The sequence below is a fragment of the Siphateles boraxobius genome, unplaced genomic scaffold, assembly GCF_051911475.1.
Source record: "Siphateles boraxobius isolate OS27281-9 unplaced genomic scaffold, OSU_SipBor_1 233, whole genome shotgun sequence".
Taxonomy (NCBI): Eukaryota; Metazoa; Chordata; class Actinopteri; order Cypriniformes; family Leuciscidae; genus Siphateles; species Siphateles boraxobius.
Window position 1 is genome coordinate 115,001 of NW_027508848.1, and position 21,376 is coordinate 136,376.

Here is a 21,376-nt window from a genome sequence, read left to right on the forward strand (position 1 = left end):
GGGAGTTTCCCGTCGGAAGCGGAGCGGATCACAATCCCGCGCGCTAAACTCGCTAACGGACACGGATGCTAACCGCGTCTGAACCGGATCCTGTAACCGGGGAATACGCCAGGATCTCCGTTCTCCAGCGGAAGAACCAAGTATTGTGAAACGCTTGACATTTCATGCTTTAATGTTTTTATTGCGCGTCAACGAGGACGACAGTTTCATGGACATGGAGTTTCGTGCCGTTCTGTGTCGATCCACGACGAAACCTTCAACCAGAGATTATTAGCATTGTGCAAATCCACACGGACCATCGATATCCTGAGGCCTTACCGGACTGGTGTGTTTCCTGACCTCCGTTTATTCATTTCTGTATGTGTTACTTGTAGTTTATCGTTAGTCACGTTTAAGCCTCGTGTCGCGATGAAGCGAGAGACGCGCCGCTAGACGTTCCCGTGTGTTCGTAACATGAACAAACTGAACCAAACCGTCATGACAAGCATCACAATACAAAGATATCGCTCTTTATTTCTCAAAGTCAAACTAGTTTACAGACAAGGGAATTCCCTTTCCATTCATAACTGTTAAAAACAAATCTGGAGAAACTTTACATTATTTGCTCCGCTAGAAATCAGTATTTAAAATGCTATTTTTCTTCCTTTATATCTTCCCTAGTTCTATAGTTTTCCTAGATCTAAGTTGCATCTATAATGCAAGTCATTTTTGGCGCCAAAAAAGGTAGACATTTTTACGTTAACATTTTGTTTGCTCTGACAGACTGTTTTTGATACTGTATCTTTAAGAGATATGTAAATGATCTCTGCTGTGATTTGCGGAACTCTGTCATATGTTAATTATGGTTGTGATGTCATACTCATGAAATTCAGAACGAGCCATTTTTGCAGTTTAGATTCAGTTAATGGACCGACTAAGACGTTGATGTGATGAATGGGACTTTATTAGCATCGTCATGCGTCTGATATGATTTTGATAACGTACTATCCAAAAGAAAAATGGTTTGTTAGTCTGAATGAATCACATGTTGATTGTCGTTTAGAGGGGAATTAGAGTGAATGCAGTTTGATAAATGTACAAAAACCATAAAAAAATAGTAGAAGAAAGTATCTTATTTATTTTTTCACATTTATTTATTAATACTAAACAGTAGTGTGTGTGGTCTGTGATGTTGGCAGAGAAACCCAGAGCTGCTGTACAGACCGTCGGTCCGCTTTATATCAGAGCTTATTTATTTGACCTTTGATCCTCTAGCTGTTCGGCTGTAACATGTACACCTGTTTTTGAAATAAAAATCAATTGTGTGAACCGTGTCACTTCTCCAGAGTCATTCCTTGCTATAATAATCTAATATTTATTAGCTTAATATTCTTGTGTCAAAAAAAAATGCAAAAACTCAGATCTGTTCTTGGCTGAATAACGTCTTTAGCTTTAAGAAGAATTAATATGCATTTATACATTTCATGTAGGACTAACTGTATTCATGTACAAAATGCTATTATTTAATTGTGTGTTTGTTCTATTGTAAAAAATAAAATGTTTAAAATGTTGCCTTGGGAGAGCGGAGAAATTATAATTTGAATCCCTGTTTCGGAACAAAACAAATGATATATACATTTGATGTGCATTGATAATCACAACTGCATTGCATAATATGAATGATCTTATTGCAACATTGCCTTCGGCTAAAGATCTTTTGCATAAATATTATTGCACAATGTATAATTATAAGTTGTGCAATATTGATGCAAAAGATCTTTAGGGACTGTTCGTTATTTATTTAAGGGGCCACCGGAGGAGTTTGCAGATCTGTAGTCAAAAAAGACTTGAAATGATTGTGAAAAAGGCATGAGATCTTTGCGCTTGGCAAAGATGTTCAGATAGCCATTGTTTTTTTACAACCATGACAAACGACTAAACTCCTGCTTTCTCATCTTACTAAGGCTGTAACGATAGACCAAACCTACAATTCAGTTCGTATCATAATTTTTTATTTTAGATTTTTAGATTTTCGGAGCTGATGCAGTGGTGACGCGTTCATGTATCAAGGGTGACCGTGGCGCTCCCGATAAAGGATCTTAAAGCGGCCACAAAGAACCGGCAAAAGTAATGATTATGTATATGTCAAATATAGCAAGGAGAGATTTTAATTGTTTATTAATAAACAAGTTTGTTCTGTGTCAGTGTGTCGGCTTCAAGATGAAGTTGACGATGCTGACTCGCAATCTTCACAGTAACGCGCCAGAGAGAAATGCAGATTTCATACGGATTACATAAGCAGAGAGCAGTCTGTTTTTCGTTTTTAAATGTTCTGTTTAAAAGTAGACATCAAGCTTTCTATATATTTCTCAAGTCTGTGAAGTACATTATACGCTGAGTTTCGGTTCATTTATAAGACGAGAGTCCAGTTCACGCGCCGGCGACTCCGTGTCATGATGATCTATTTTCTACTATATTTACTTCTTATTTATTACATCCAGGCAATTGGTTGATGAAACATTAATTAAAATTAAGATACAATTTACTTTAAATAAATGCTTTGTGCTTTCTGAAGTCGCTTTCCGAGCGGTCATGTCCGTAACGGAGAACTGTCACGTCCGTAACATTGTTTTTTTTCCTCATAAATGTGAACACGAAAAATAAAATAAAAAATAATATTTTATGTTCTGTGGAGGCCGACCCTTCTTCATCCGGTTATTAGCCTACTTTTGTTTTGCGCAGTGTAGCCTAATTCGTAGAATTATTAAAAAATATTTTGCCACCTAAACGTTAAAGATTTGTTGTGTCACGTCACATGTGTATTTCGCTCATATTAAATATAAAACGCATGTGTAGACTGATATTTTTCTAATATCTTGACTCCTTTATTAAGGGATTTGGATATATAAACTGATTCAGTATTAAATGCATTTTCTGATAATTTATATTTCAAGTTTTGACTGCAAATGTCACGTCCATAACGCTGGAATTGCCCAATTTTAAAGAATTTATCCTCAACTATTTTTTTTTTTTGGTGTAGGTCTGCGTATTTTATTATGTTAACTTAAAATAATTCTAATAGTAATTTAAAAATGTGGTCTACGTCTAACACATCACACTCCACTGTTATGGTGGCAATTTCAGTAGATTTACTCACTAACGTTGTTGTGGAAACACAATAAGAATGGAAACTAAAATATGGTAGTATCGTACAGCGCGCATGCTATCAGCTGCAGTTCTGGCGCCTCAGTCCCAATACACTCAATGTACATTCATATCACATGTTAATGCCGCGGTAGAGTTACACTCACAGGACACTGCACTTATTCGCAATCACAAAAGTTCATTATTTGCTCGTGCTTTAAAGCTATGCCGGGTAAACATTTCATTGGCGTTCTGTACATCATAGATGTCTATCTTTTTCTGAGCGCGTACTGAAGGTCGCCAAACTGGATTTTTGTTGGGTCAGACCCATCTGACAGCGATGGGGGACAGAGACCGAGAGAGCTACATAAAGATACATAGAAAAAATATTCACCAAACAAGCCAGTTTGAAATTTTGCTGTTTTCATAGATACAAAAGTTGGGTGACCCTCCCCCTAGGCCTAGACTAAAAAAAGTTGAGTGACCCTCCCCTCAACAAAGAATAAAAAGACATGACCCTCCCCTATTTTCCTCCGGTGGCCCTTTCCATAAATACCGAACGCTCCCTTAGCCAAAGGCAATTTAGAAATGTAACTTCTGGGTGAAATTTCTGAGAGATGAGCGATACGATCAAAATCTTAAACTCATATACATAATATATATATATATATATGTGCCATTTTAATCGTGGCAGTGAAACTCATCAGCTAATAGTAATTCGGCTTGTCACATGAAAATGTTATTATTTGATCTTTACAGATAGCCGTGTATATATACTCACATAAAGCAATATATATATATATATCTGATTGATGGTTCATGTAAACTTTTTCATCATCAAGCTCTAAATTGATCAATGTGACTATGAAATTAAGGTATTATAAACAATAATATTATGAATTTTTGGTAAGCTGATTTTTATATACATATAACATTGAGAATTTATTCTGCGCTGATAAAAGAGATGCTAAAATGCATCGACTTATGCATGTTAAAAAAATCAAGACAATGGGATTTGGGAAAATAGTTTATTTCCTCCAGTTCTGGACTGTACAGTATTTTGTGGTGTGACTTCAGTATTGATTTCAGTATTTTGTGGTGTGACTTCAGTATTGATTTCAGTATTTTGTGGTGTGATTTGATCACAGGAATCATGACCTGGACCTTCAGTCGAGCTTTGGCATTGAATCCGCTGTAGAAAAAGCTCTGGTTCGACTGCAGACGTCATGAAGCGTTGGTTTGTTCGTCTGGGCAGTGAAAGCGGAGATCACAGGAGGATCTTGTAATAATCGTCTCTGTAACTGTAAAGAACGACCACAGCGACCCTGAAACACACACACACACACACACACACACACACACACACCAGCGTCAATCATATACTGACCATTATCAAACATCTCGGATCAACACACATCTATCTATTAAAGACTGAAGATTCATCAAACATTCTGATGAATATACTTTAGTATTCCTAAGACAAAACTTAAATAGAATTAACATTTCTTGAAAACAATGTTCTGAACCCTCTGGTGCTCTTCACGTGTCGGTCAAAAATCACTGATATTTTATTTATTTTCTTCAATGAAATGAATGTACTATATTTTAGTTTGATAATGTTTTTTTTTTATTTAATTTTTTTTATTTTTAGGGTGTATTTTTTTATACAAAATTATATTTACGCTATATTTATGATCCATTTATTTGCTTTTTGAGCATAAACCTGAAAATGTAATTTCGTACTTAAACTGAAAAGAGATTAAACTCCAGTCTGTTGCTCTAAAGCATTCCAGATTTACCACAAACACGACACTTGCCAGATTATTGCTGAAGTGAAAAAGTTTTAAAAAGTGAAGTTAAAAAAAGTTACAGAATTTGATGTTTATTGTTATGAAAAATCTGCAAAAATACTGTTTCAAATTACAATTTTCAGACTGATCTTTCAGATGAACACATTGAGAGATGTGTATTTCAGTCATTTCTGACAATCAAATAAAGGCATAAAACATTATTTTAATTCATCTTTTAATCATAAGAAATGAATATTGATTAATTACAGTGAATCAGATTAATTTGAAAATACCTGTAATATAAATGGAGACTGTCAGGTGTTCATGACTGTAAATGATTGTGTCCACGACTGAAGATTCATGACACATTCTGAAGAATATACTACATACCTAAAAGTTATCATGAGTATTCTTAAGACAAAACTTAAGCAGAATTAACATTTTTTGAAAAGAACGTTCTTAAACGTCTTAAACCCCAGTGTATTGATGAGGTTGTATCAAATATTAAGCATATAAAACAGCACTGGAGGATTTCACTGTGGTCATCTAGCAAGTGATGATTAATGTCAATAAATGAACACAATACTAGTCAACATATAATAAATAATATGTCTGACTGTATATTATCCTACTCTTGTGATTTTTGTCCATATATTAACCATTTTAAAGGCATCACAGTTGAATCAGTTACACAATGAATAGAATTAACATTCTATCATCAGTTAATTAAGACAATCGTTTTATATCAAGTTTTCTGAAATGCCATGTTTAAATATGTAAATGAGGCTTTATCTAATTAAATATGCACTAATTTCCAGAACAGAAATGTGAACATTGGATAAAGTCATGTTCATAAATCTTGTTGACAGGTTTATACAGATTTCTCTTTTTATCACAAGAAAAAACAGGATTTTCACCATGTTTTTTAGGATTAAAATGTTGTGTAAATCAGGTGAATGGTATACGAACAAACCGTCAGAATATAGATATGAATAAAAGAATAAAGTCTGGCGTGTGTAAAGCTGGAGATTTCTAACTCAAACTCACACTAATAGATCAAGTGCAATAAAAAAGATGCGTTTTCTTTCTGCTAGTCTAGTTCTGAAAATCAAATCTGCTGTTAAACTGGCCATGCATGAACACACTAGTTTTCTGTCTATAGTTCAGTCGTGCTTTAAGAAAATGCACCAGTAAAATGAACACAAGCCATATTTGACCCACAAAATCTCCAACGACGGTGTTTTGAGAATCAACACAACCATAAACACTCAAGTCCAGGAAAAGAGGAAACCAAAAACTGTTTAGAGAATCCCAAACACATTTCTGCAGAGAATTACTAGAAGAATGGTGCCAAAAAAAGTCCCGAGAACAGCAGAGAGAGCCTCTGAAGAAGTTCATGATTCGGATCAGGTTTTATGATCCTGAATAAAATCCGAAACACTTCCTGGTCTCTCCGTCAGATTAACAAGCGTCTCTGTGAGGAAACACACTCACACACAGACCCGGATACTTTAAAACTGTCGTTTTCCAAGATAAAAGCTACTCGGAATTTAGACTAGTTAAACTACAGTCAGGATAAGCTTGGAGAACCGCTAGCTAATATCGTTACAAACACACAGAACTCAACATCATGCATTTCTACAATCAGAACAGTGCATTTACAGCATAAGTTCACCCAAAGATGAAAATTTTGTTTAATTATTTCAATAATTTAGGAATCCTTTTTGAATATTAGAATTTAATTTAACAAGTAAAATGTACACCATAACAAATGGAATCCAGAAAAAAAAAAAGTAAAGAAAAAGCTCCCCTGAATTTGGTGAAAATAAAGTATTTCATCGGGCTCTAAACGTAACTTTTTTTTATAAACTTTTATTTATTTATTAAATATTGTTAAATTGTACGAGTTTAAGGATTTCAAATAGACATGCTTTTTGATTACTAAGATGTAATTTAACCATTAAAATTGAGTAAAAATTGAGAAAATTTAAATGGAAAAAACAAAAATGTAACCATTAAAACCATTGGAAGAGTAAAAAAAAAAAAAAAAAAATGGAATCCAGAAAATTTGAAATGGAAAAAAATCGTAATTTGAGGAAATATAAAACGTAATTTGGGAAAAAATAGATTCTGGAATAAAGTTCGTAATAAACAGAACGCTGTTATCTAATAGTGTAGATAATATGTCATCATATCTCTGGATGTAAATGTACCGTTTGTATATTTTGAAGTGGTGGATCTGTTCACAGATGCTCTTGAGGTAACGCTGTTTGGGCAGCCGAGAGAGAAGCGTCTTCACACTGATGTTGAACTGCTCCTCGCTGTCGAACTGAGGAGGAAAACATCACATCTGATCAGAATGTGTGTTCAGCTCTTTCATATCCAGAATCAGTAGTGGACTCAGTGCAGGTCATCATACTCCAGTCAAACACTGAAAGCTTGTGTGCCAAGGCAGCTTTTCTCTTGTTCATTTTTGTCTTGATCTGAAAATCATTTTTTGACATTTTTTTTTTACAAATTGAGTGTTTATCGGAGGGGTCCAAGATCACAGGACTTTTATTGCACTTGAACCACGACTACACGCACGCACACACGCACGCGGAATGAATGAAAAAAACCTAAAAATGCTCAAAATTCAAACTAAAAATGCTAAAACTTGATACCAAAAAATGATTTTATAATGTCTACATGTGTATCTGAATGCACACTGAAGAGAAACTGACTTTATGACCCAGCAGAACAGCTCATTTACTCCATATAGAGATATAAGGCCATCTAGAGTCATGAAATATCATCTTATATAATTATTTTTCCAGAAAAGATCGAAGACTCCCGATGTAAGATATTTAGAGCTGAATTAAACCGGTTATGCATGAAATTATTTTGAATTTAAGCTGAAAGAATGTGCTTAAATTACTATTTATTTATTATTTATTGATCAAATCTAGTAATTTCAAGGTAAATAAATATAAATATAGAAAAATTATTATAAATATGAAATAAAATAAGCGTTCTGAACAAAAACAGGTATAATTTTAGGGCTTGCAGTTATATTGACCCGCGAGGGAAAGACGTGTTACACCATGAGAGGAAAGGAGTGAAATCTCCCATAATTCTGGGTAATATCATGTTTGTTCTTCATGAGCTGTTCTCATTGGTCAGATACTGGACGCCACAGGAATGCGGTTTATGAAATCAGAATAGCTCATGATAACAGCGGGCGGCACAAACCTCGAGGGACAGGAAGTTGACGAGTGTTTCCTTCGGCAGATCGACCTGAGGAGGAATGACAGACACAATGAAGTCTTATCAGAAGAACGACACACAGTGTAAACACAGTCAACAGGAAGTGCTCAACATGAGCGTTCAGTCAACAGGAAGTGCTCAACATGAGCGTTCACAGTCAACAGGAAGTGCTCAACATGAGCGTTCACAGTCAACAGGAAGTGCTCAACATGAGCGTTCACAGGGCAGTCGATGACATCGAGACTCATGCAGGGTTTATTAAGACTTGAACAGCTTTTTGAGGAATGAACTGACGTCTAAAGCACACGACGAGTTGAATTAGAAACACTTCAAAATCATTTTCATTCGTTTTTTATTCATTTAACAAAGAAAAATATCTGGATTAGCTCTGCTCCTAAACACTAGAGTGTGGAAATAACTTTTACTGTACGTTTCTTTTATTTGTATAGCACTATTAAAACAACACATGTTGAGAAACGTGTTTTACATCATCTCAGTGAAATAGACAAAATAGTACAACAGTAATAGAATAAAAATAATAGAATTTTCAGTACAAATGTCTAATATATGTTAGACATAGAAGCAAAATGATCCAACATAATAATCAACACATTTTCATACTATATTGACATATTTGTTCATGTTTTAAGCGTTAAACTAAATTTTGTAACATTTCTAAGAAAACAAGACCTCATATATTAATTTTGCTACTCCAGTAAATGTATCTTGATGTATTTGCACTGGACATAAATACTGTGGAATATATATATATATATTTATCTTTTGATGTGCATGTGATGTTTAATGCCATGACGCTTTTAAACCCTGATATAAATATTTTGTTTCTGTAAGGGATGTTGATCAGACGTGTGTGTGTGAAGCTCGAGGTGCTTCTACAGACGTATGTGTGTGTGTGTGTGTGTGTGTGTGTGTGTGTGTAGCTCGAGGTGCTTCTACAGACGTGTGTGTGTGTGTGTGTGTGTGTGTGTGTGTGTGTAGCTTGAGGTGCTTCTACAGACGTATGTGTGTGTGTGTGTGTGTGTGTGTGTGTGTGTGTGTGTGTGTGTGTGTGTGTGTGTGTGTGTGTGTAGCTCGAGGTGCTTCTACAGACGTGTGTGTGTGTGTGTGTGTGTAGCTCGAGGTGCTTCTACAGACGTGTGTGTGTGTGTGTGTAGCTTGAGGTGCTTCTACAGACGTGTGTGTGTGTGTGTGTGTGTGTGTGTGTGTGTGTGTGTGTAGCTCGAGGTGCTTCTACAGACGTGTGTGTGTGTGTGTGTGTGTGTGTAGCTTGAGGTGCTTCTACAGACGTGTGTGTGTGTGTGTGTGTGTGTGTAGCTCGAGGTGCTTCTACAGACGTGTGTGTGTGTGTGTGTGTGTGAAACTCGAGGTGCTTCTACAGACGTGTGTGTGTGTGTGTGTGTGTGTGTGTGTGTGTGTGTGTGTGTGTGTGTGTGTGTGTGTGTGTGTGTGTGTGTGTGTGTGTAGCTCGCTGTGCTTCTACAGTTGCATATGAACTGGTAACTCCGGGTTAGAGGAGTTTTGTAAACTGTAATAACAGTAAACCACTATATTCCCCTCATAACCACTAATTAGCTAAATATGCAAACGATGTAAATCTCACTGACAAGCGTTCGCCTCCTTTTGCTGTTTACAATTCTGAGAAGTGTGTGTGTGTGTGTGTGTGTGTGTGTTAGTGTGCGTGTGAGAGAGAGTGTGAGTAAGTATGAGTGTGTGTGTGTTAGTGCGTGTGTGTGTGTTAGTGTGTGTTAGTGTGCGTGTGTGTTAGTCTGTGTGTGTGTGTACCAAATGTCCACACAAGGATAGTAAAACGTGAGATTCTCTACTTCGTGAGACTTTTTGCTGGTCCTCACAAGGAACATTAATTAACAAACATAATAAAATACAGAAAGTTGTGCGTGATGGATAGGTTTAGGGGTCGGGTTAGTGTGTGTGTGTGTGTGTGTGTGTGTGTGTGTGTGTGTGTGTGTGTGTGTGTGTGTGTGTGTGTGTGTGTGTGTTTAAAACACACTCTATGCCATATATTGGTCGACCACTCATGTAAACCTTGAATGTAATGTAAGTCGCTAAGGCTCATGTGTTGATCTGACAGCAGGAAATGACATCATGCACTTACAGCCAACACTTCGATGTCGCTGCTCCTGTTCTGTAAATTACTGCTCAGATTCTGCAGTCGTGATTGTATCTGAAAGACAGAATCAGTTCATGTTCATAATGCAAAATGAACAGAAAACAAAAGGCATTTCATTATAAATACACTGAGCAGAAGACACCTAAACTGACCGCCAAGGCTGCATTTATTTATCAAAAAATTTGTAAAAACAGTGAAATATTATTCCAATGTAAATCAGCTGTTTTCTATGTGAATATATAGTAAAGTGTAATTTATTCCTGTGATCAAAGCTGAATTTTCAGCATCATTACTCCAGTCTTCAGTGTCACATGATCCTTCAGAAATCACTATAATATGATGATTTGATGCCCAAGAAACATTTATGATTATTATCAGTGTTGAAAACAGTTATTTATATATTTTTTAAGGATTCTTTGATGAATAGAAAGTTTTAAAAGAACAGCATTTATTTGAAATGTAATCTTTTGTAACATTATAAATGTCTATACTGTCACTTTTGATACATTTAATGCATCCTTAATGAATAAAAGTATTCATTTCAAAATAATTTTTAAAGATCTCACTTACCCCAAAACTTTTTTGTATCATAAAATCTGAAGCAGCATAACCTTGTTTTAACATTGATGCACAAGAAACATTCATATTCATATTATAGTGATTTCTGAAGGATCATGTGACACTGAAGACTGGAGTAATGATGCTGAAAATTCAGCTTTGATCACAGGAATAAATTACACTTTACTATATATTCACATAGACGCTTTACATTGGAATAATATTTCTGTATGTTTGATCAGATAAATGCAGCTTTGATGAGCAGAAGAGACTCTCAGAAACATTATAAATACGAATGATTTGAAAGCTTTGACCGGCAGTGTAATAGAGTTGAGCGCAGGACTTCATGTTTCTATGGCTCATCAAATATGAATGATTATTTCATCAGAAGGGCGTCTCCGCTGTCCTGAGACTCACACACGCTGAATTAAACAGCAATTGAGCTGAAATGAACAAGACGCTCCTCAATGGGAATCACAGATTCAAGATTTTCTCTGTTTAATGGAGTGAGAAAACGTCAAAGGGAAATCTATCAAAAAGCAGCTCTGGGATTATAGAATTAATGTGACATTCGTAAAACAAGCGAGCGTGAGTGATTGTGAGGGAAACATACAGTCAAACCAAGATTTATTCAACATTTCTCACATTATCAGTTTATTCGCTGTAGTTTAGAAAATGGTAGTAAAATATGAGCAGAACTCAGAGTTATTAAATCAGTGGATATTTCCCTGGTTTTGTCCGTCCTTCTGTTAGACTCTCACACATGAATTATGTTGAAAATCTGTCAGCTGTTAAATTTAACTACACAATTAGATAATACCAGTTTAGCTCAACCAATCACCAAGCAATGCTTCATGTTGTTCAGTCTGTGTGTAAAAAGCTGCATTAGTTATTAAAGAAAAAACACTTCAGCAAAACATGATCAGCTCAAAGTGTCCCAATCATTTTTGGTCTCAAATTTGTATAAATATTACAGGTGGTCACTGTATGAAGAATTTTTTGGGTATAATATGTCACTTTATTTTGCTCTCCTCACTAAATGATCTATAGTGTCCTGCACACACTAGTAAAAAAGTATATCTGGTGCTGAATAATTTTTTGTTTGTCTGTATTCCTGTCTGAAAAAGTCTTCAATTCAGTTTTATCAAATTTGAGGCCATGAAACGTCTTAAATGACATTTAGATTAAAAGTCTTGAGATTATGGAGGGGGTGATGCAGGGCAGATGAAGCCGTTACACTGACCATAACATTCAAGATATCAGGATATCAGAAATAAAAATGCCCCATACAAGTTTTATACGAGCAATATCACACGAGTGCTGTTTCTGATGAAGAACTTCATAAAAAGAGCCATTTACTTCATTTCTCAATGAATCTGCGTTTTGAGCGTATAGTTTAATAACATTTTTGGGTATAATATATCACTTTATTTTGCTCTCCTCACTTACATAAATGAACTATAGTGTCCTGCACACACAAGTAAAACAATATCAAATATTATATCTGGTGTCTGAATAATGTTTGTTGAATGTATGTTCCCTACAGGCATTAAAGGCACAAGATGAGGAAGAAACCGTGTTTCCTGTGATGAGAGATGTGAGATCAGTGTTCATGATGTGAGATGAGTGTTCACAGACCTGCGTCTCGTATCTCCGTCTCGAGCTGGCGGACACTTTCTCAGGCGTCACGAGGTTCACGTTCATGCCGGCGTTGCTCCCGTGGGACTCGGACACACCTGACGGACACACCAGAACAGCAGAACATCAGGATTCACCCAAACATCTGCAGAAACACTTCAGATTAACTCAAAGTCTCGCGAGGTTTTAAACGCAAAATCTGTCCGAGCCAAGCATTACACTACACTACAGTATTACACTACAGCATTACACTACAGTATTACACTACACTACAGCATTACACTACACTACAGTATTACATTTCACTACAGCATTACACTACACTACAGCATTACACTACACTACAGCATTACACTACACTACAATATTACACTACACTACAGCATTACACTACACTACAGCATTACACTACACTACAGCATTAAACTACAGCATTACACTACACTACAGTTTTACACTACACTACAGCATTAAACTACAGCATTACACTACACTACAGCATTACACTACACTACACTACAGCATTACACTACAGTTTTACAATACACTACAGCATTAAACTACAGCATTACACTACAGCATTACACTACACTACAGCATTACACTACAGCATTACACTACAGCATTACACTACAGCATTACACTACACTACAGCATTACACTACAGCATTACACTACAGCATTACACTACAGCATTACACTACACTACAGCATTACACTACAGCATTACACTACAGCATTACACTACACTACAGCATTACACTACACTACAGCATTACACTACACTACAACATTACACTATACTACAGCATTACACTACAGCATTACACTACACTACAGCATTACACTACAGCATTACACCACACTACAGCATTACACTACAGCATTACACTACACTACAGCATTACACTACAGCATTACACTACAGCATTAAACTACACTACAGCATTACACTACACTACAGCATTACACTACAGCATTACACTACACTATAGCATTACACTACACTACAGCATTACACTACACTACAGCATTACACTACAGTACAGCATTACACTACACTGCAGCATTACACTACACTACAGTATTACACTACAGTACAGCATTACACTACACTACAGCACTACACTACAGCATTACACTACACTACAGCATTACACTACACTACAGTATTACACTACACTACAGTATTACACTACACTACAGCATTGCAAAACAGTACAGCATTACACTACACCAGGGGCAGTACAGCATTACACTACACTATTACACTACACTACAGCATTACACTACACTACAGCATTACACTACACTACAGCATTACACTACCCTACAGCATTACACTACAGCATTACACTACAGTACAGCATTACACTACACTACACTATTACACTACAGCATTACACTAGACTACAGTATTACACTACAGCATTACACAACACTATTACACTACACTACAGCATTGCACTACACTGCAGCATTACACTACACCACTACACTACAGCATTACACTACAGCATTACACTACAGCATTACACTACAGCATTACACTACAGCATTACACTACACTACAGCACTACACTACAGTACAGCATTACACTACAGCATTACACTACACTACAGCATTACACTACACTATTACACTACACTACAGCATTACACTACACTACAGCATTACACTACACTACAGCATTACACTACACTACACTATTACACTACACTACAGCATTACACTACACTAAAGCATTACACTACAGCATTACACTACAGCATTACACTACAGCATTACACTACAGCATTACACTACACTAAAGCATTACACTACACTACAGCATTACACTACACTACAGCATTACACTACACTACAGCATTACACTACACTACAGGATTACACTACAGCATTACACTACACTACAGCATTACACTACACTACAGCATTACACTACAGAATTACACTACACTACAGCATTACACTATAGCATTACACTACAGCATTACACTACACTACAGCACTACACTACAGTACAGCATTACACTACAGCATTACACTACACTACAGCATTACACTACACTATAACACTACAGTACAGCATTACACTACACTACAGCATTACACTACACTACAGCATTACACTACACTACACTATTAGACTACACTACAGCATTATACTACACTAAAGCATTACACTACAGCATTACACTACAGCATTACACTACAGCATTACACTACAGCATTACACTACACTACAGCATTACACTACACTAAAGCATTACACTACACTACAGCATTACACTACACTACAGCATTACACTACACTACAGCATTACACTACACTACAGCATTACACTACACTACAGCATTACACTACAGCATTACACTACACTACAGCATTACACTATAGCATTACACTACAGCATTACACTACAGTATTGCACTACAGCATTACACTACAGTATTACACTACAGGCATTACACTACAGCATTAAACTACACTACAGCATTACACTACACTACAGGATTACACTACAGCATTACACTACACTACAGCATTACACTACACTACAGCATTACACTACAGAATTACACTACACTACAGCATTACACTACAGCATTGCACTACAGCATTGCACTACAGCATTGCACTACAGCATTACACTACAGTATTGCACTACAGCATTACACTACAGTATTACACTACAGAATTACACTACACTACAGCATTAAACTACACTACAGCATTACACTACACTACAGCATTACACTACAGTATTACACTACACTACAGAATTACACTACACTACAGCATTACACTACAGCATTACACTACAGCATTACACTACAGCATTACACTACAGCATTACACTACACTACAGCATTACACTACAGCATTACACTACAGCATTACACTACACTATAGCATTACACTACACTACAGCATTGCACTACACTACAGCATTACACTACAGTACAGCATTACACTACAGTACAGCATTACACTACACTGCAGCATTACACTACACTACAGTATTACACTACACTACAGTATTACACTACAGTACAGCATTACACTACACTACAGCATTACACTACAGTACAGCATTACACTACACTACAGCATTACACTACACTACAGCATTACACTACACTACTGCATTACACTACACTACAGTATTACACTACACTACAGTATTACACTACAGTAGAGCATTACACTACACTACAGCACTACACTACAGCATTACACTACACTACAGCATTACACTACAGTACAGCATTACACTACAGTACAGCATTACACTACACTACTGCATTACACTACAGTACAGCATTACACTACAGTACAGCATTACACTACACTACAGCATTACACTACACTACTGCATTACACTACACTACAGTATTACACTACAGTAGAGCATTACACTACACTACAGCACTACACTACAGCATTACACTACACTACAGCATTACACTACAGTACAGCATTACACTACAGTACAGCACTACACTACAGCATTACACTACACTACAGCATTACACTACAGTACAGCATTACACTACAGTACAGCATTACACTACACTACAGCATTACACTACAGCATTACACTACAGTACAGCATTACACTACACTACACTATTACACTACACTACAGTATTACACTACAGCATTACACTACACTATTACACTACACTACAGCATTGCACTACACTACAGCATTGCACTACACTACAGCATTGCACTACACTACAGCATTACACTACAACACTACACTACAGCATTACACTACACTATTACACTACACTACAGCATTGCACTACACTACAGCATTGCACTACACTACAGCATTACACTACAACACTACACTACAGCATTACACTACAGCATTACACTACAGCATTACACTACAGCATTACACTACAGCATTACACTACAGCATTACACTACACTACAGCACTACACTACAGTACAGCATTACACTACAGCATTACACTACACTACAGCATTACACTACACTACAGCATTACACTACACTACACTATTACACTACACTACAGCATTACACTACACTAAAGCATTGCACTACAGCATTACACTACACTACAGCATTACACTACACTATTACACTACACTACAGCATTACACTACACTACAGCATTACACTACACTACAGCATTACACTACACTACACTATTACACTACACTACAGCATTACACTACAGCATTACACTACAGCATTACACTACAGCATTACACTACAGCATTACACTACACTACAGCATTACACTACACTACAGCATTACACTACACTACACTATTACACTACACTACAGCACTACACTACAGTACAGCATTACACTACAGCATTACACTACACTACAGCATTACACTACACTATAACACTACAGTACAGCATTACACTACACTACAGCATTACACTACACTACAGCATTACACTACACTACACTATTAGACTACACTACAGCATTATACTACACTAAAGCATTACACTACAGCATTACACTACAGCATTACACTACAGCATTACACTACAGCATTACACTACAGCATTACACTACACTACAGCATTACACTACACTAAAGCATTACACTACACTACAGCATTACACTACACTACAGCATTACACTACACTACAGCATTACACTACACTACAGCATTACACTACACTACAGCATTACACTACACTACAGCATTACACTACAGAATTACACTACACTACAGCATTACACTATAGCATTACACTACAGCATTACACTACAGTATTGCACTACAGCATTACACTACAGTATTACACTACAGGCATTACACTACAGCATTAAACTACACTACAGCATTACACTACACTACAGGATTACACTACAGCATTACACTACACTACAGCATTACACTACACTACAGCATTACACTACAGAATTACACTACACTACAGCATTACACTACAGCATTGCACTACAGCATTGCACTACAGCATTGCACTACAGCATTACACTACAGTATTGCACTACAGCATTACACTACAGTATTACACTACAGAATTACACTACACTACAGCATTAAACTACACTACAGCATTACACTACACTACAGCATTACACTACAGTATTACACTACACTACAGAATTACACTACACTACAGCATTACACTACAGCATTACACTACAGCATTACACTACAGCATTACACTACAGCATTACACTACACTACAGCATTACACTACAGCATTACACTACAGCATTACACTACACTATAGCATTACACTACACTACAGCATTGCACTACACTACAGCATTACACTACAGTACAGCATTACACTACAGTACAGCATTACACTACACTGCAGCATTACACTACACTACAGTATTACACTACACTACAGTATTACACTACAGTACAGCATTACACTACACTACAGCATTACACTACAGTACAGCATTACACTACACTACAGCATTACACTACACTACAGCATTACACTACACTACTGCATTACACTACACTACAGTATTACACTACACTACAGTATTACACTACAGTAGAGCATTACACTACACTACAGCACTACACTACAGCATTACACTACACTACAGCATTACACTACAGTACAGCATTACACTACAGTACAGCATTACACTACACTACTGCATTACACTACAGTACAGCATTACACTACAGTACAGCATTACACTACACTACAGCATTACACTACACTACTGCATTACACTACACTACAGTATTACACTACAGTAGAGCATTACACTACACTACAGCACTACACTACAGCATTACACTACACTACAGCATTACACTACAGTACAGCATTACACTACAGTACAGCATTACACTACACTACAGCATTACACTACAGTACAGCATTACACTACAGTACAGCATTACACTACACTACAGCATTACACTACAGCATTACACTACAGTACAGCATTACACTACACTACACTATTACACTACACTACAGTATTACACTACAGCATTACACTACACTATTACACTACACTACAGCATTGCACTACACTACAGCATTGCACTACACTACAGCATTGCACTACACTACAGCATTACACTACAACACTACACTACAGCATTACACTACACTATTACACTACACTACAGCATTGCACTACACTACAGCATTGCACTACACTACAGCATTACACTACAACACTACACTACAGCATTACACTACAGCATTACACTACAGCATTACACTACAGCATTACACTACAGCATTACACTACAGCATTACACTACACTACAGCACTACACTACAGTACAGCATTACACTACAGCATTACACTACACTACAGCATTACACTACACTACAGCATTACACTACACTACACTATTACACTACACTACAGCATTACACTACACTAAAGCATTGCACTACAGCATTACACTACACTACAGCATTACACTACACTATTACACTACACTACAGCATTACACTACACTACAGCATTACACTACACTACAGCATTACACTACACTACACTATTACACTACACTACAGCATTACACTACAGCATTACACTACAGCATTACACTACAGCATTACACTACAGCATTACACTACACTACAGCATTACACTACACTACAGCATTACACTACACTACACTATTACACTACACTACAGCATTACACTACACTAAAGCATTACACTACAGCATTACACTACAGCATTACACTACAGCATTACACTACACTAAAGCATTACACTACACTACAGCATTACACTACACTACAGCATTACACTACACTACAGCATTACACTACAGCATTACACTACACTACAGCATTACACTACACTACAGCATTACACTACACTACAGCATTACACTACACTACAGCATTACACTACAGAATTACACTACACTACAGCATTACACTATAGCATTACACTACAGCATTACACTACAGTATTGCACTACAGCATTACACTAGAGTATTACACTACAGGCATTACACTACAGCATTAAACTACACTACAGCATTACACTACACTACAGGATTACACTACAGCATTACACTACACTACAGCATTACACTACACTACAGCATTACACTACAGAATTACACTACACTACAGCATTACACTACAGCATTACACTACAGTATTGCACTACAGCATTGCACTACAGCATTGCACTACAGTACAGCATTACACTACACTGCAGCATTACACTACACTACAGTATTACACTACACTACAGTATTACACTACAGTACAGCATTACACTACACTACAGCACTACACTACAGCATTACACTACACTACAGCATTACACTACAGTACAGCATTACACTACACTACAGCATTACACTACACTACAGCATTACACTACACTACTGCATTACACTACACTACAGTATTACACTACACTACAGTATTACACTACAGTACAGCATTACACTACACTACAGCACTACACTACAGCATTACACTACACTACAGCATTACACTACAGTACAGCATTACACTACACTACAGCATTACACTACACTACTGCATTACACTACACTACAGCATTACACTACAGTACAGCATTACACTACACTACACTATTACACTACACTACAGTATTACACTACAGCATTACACTACACTATTACACTACAGCATTGCACTACACTACAGCATTGCACTACACTACAGCATTGCACTACACTACAGCATTACACTACAACACTACACTACAGCATTACACTACAGCATTACACTACAGCATTACACTACACTACAGCACTACACTACAGTACAGCATTACACTACAGCATTACACTACACTACAGCATTACACTACACTATTACACTACACTACAGCATTACACTACACTATTACACTACACTACAGCATTGCACTACACTACAGCATTACACTACAGCATTACACGACACTACAGCATTACACTACACTACAGCATTACACTACAGCATTACACTACACTACAGCATTACACTACACCACTACACTACAGCATTACACTACAGCATTACACTACACTACAGCATTACACTACACTACAGCATTACACTACAGCATTACACTAAACTACAGCATTACACTACACTACAGTATTACACTACACTACAGCATTACACTACACTACAGCATTACACTACAGCATTACACTACAGTACAGCATTACACTACACTACACTATTACACTACACTACAGTATTACACTACAGCATTACACTACACTATTACACTACACTACAGCATTGCACTACACTACAGCATTGCACTACACTACAGCATTACACTACAACACTACACTACAGCATTGCACTACACTACAGCATTACACTACAACACTACACTACAGCATTACACTACAGCATTACACTACAGCATTACACTACAGCATTACACTACAGCATTACACTACACTACAGCACTACACTACAGTACAGCATTACACTACACTACAGCATTACACTACACTATTACACTACACTACAGCATTACACTACACTATTACACTACACTACAGCATTGCACTACACTACAGCATTACACTACAGCATTACACGACACTACAGCATTACACTACACTACAGCATTACACTACAGCATTACACTACACTACAGCATTACACTACACCACTACACTACAGCATTACACTACAGCATTACACTACACTACAGCATTACACTACACTACAGCATTACACTACAGCATTACACTAAACTACAGCATTACACTACACTACAGTATTACACTACACTACAGCATTACACTACACTACAGCATTACACTACAGCATTACACTACAGTACAGCATTACACTACACTACACTATTACACTACACTACAGTATTACACTAC

General features: G+C 36.8%; 2 protein-coding genes across 9 annotated transcripts in view; one reads left to right on the plus strand and one right to left on the minus strand.

Annotated features, from left to right (window-relative positions):
- Nucleotides 1–1,313, plus strand: part of LOC143748435 (cysteine-rich motor neuron 1 protein) — a 68,748-nt gene extending 67,435 nt beyond the window's left edge. For all 6 annotated transcript variants that reach the window (XM_077240474.1, XM_077240475.1, XM_077240478.1 and 3 more), the window contains one exon: nt 1–1,313. This exon is cut by the window's left edge and continues 90 nt beyond it. In XM_077240474.1, coding sequence (XP_077096589.1) covers nt 1–72 — 72 coding nt within the window. In that variant the 3' untranslated portion in view covers nt 73–1,313.
- Nucleotides 1,314–4,137: 2,824 nt separating this feature from the next.
- Nucleotides 4,138–21,376, minus strand: part of LOC143748436 (eIF-2-alpha kinase GCN2-like) — an 82,581-nt gene continuing 65,342 nt past the window's right edge. For all 3 annotated transcript variants that reach the window (XM_077240482.1, XM_077240481.1, XM_077240483.1), the window contains exons 35-39: nt 12,505–12,602; nt 10,294–10,362; nt 8,145–8,189; nt 7,127–7,242; nt 4,138–4,448 (exon numbers count right to left, since the gene is read on the minus strand). In XM_077240482.1, coding sequence (XP_077096597.1) covers nt 4,391–4,448; nt 7,127–7,242; nt 8,145–8,189; nt 10,294–10,362; nt 12,505–12,602 — 386 coding nt within the window. In that variant the 3' untranslated portion in view covers nt 4,138–4,390. The remainder of the gene's footprint in view (nt 4,449–7,126; nt 7,243–8,144; nt 8,190–10,293; nt 10,363–12,504; nt 12,603–21,376) is intronic.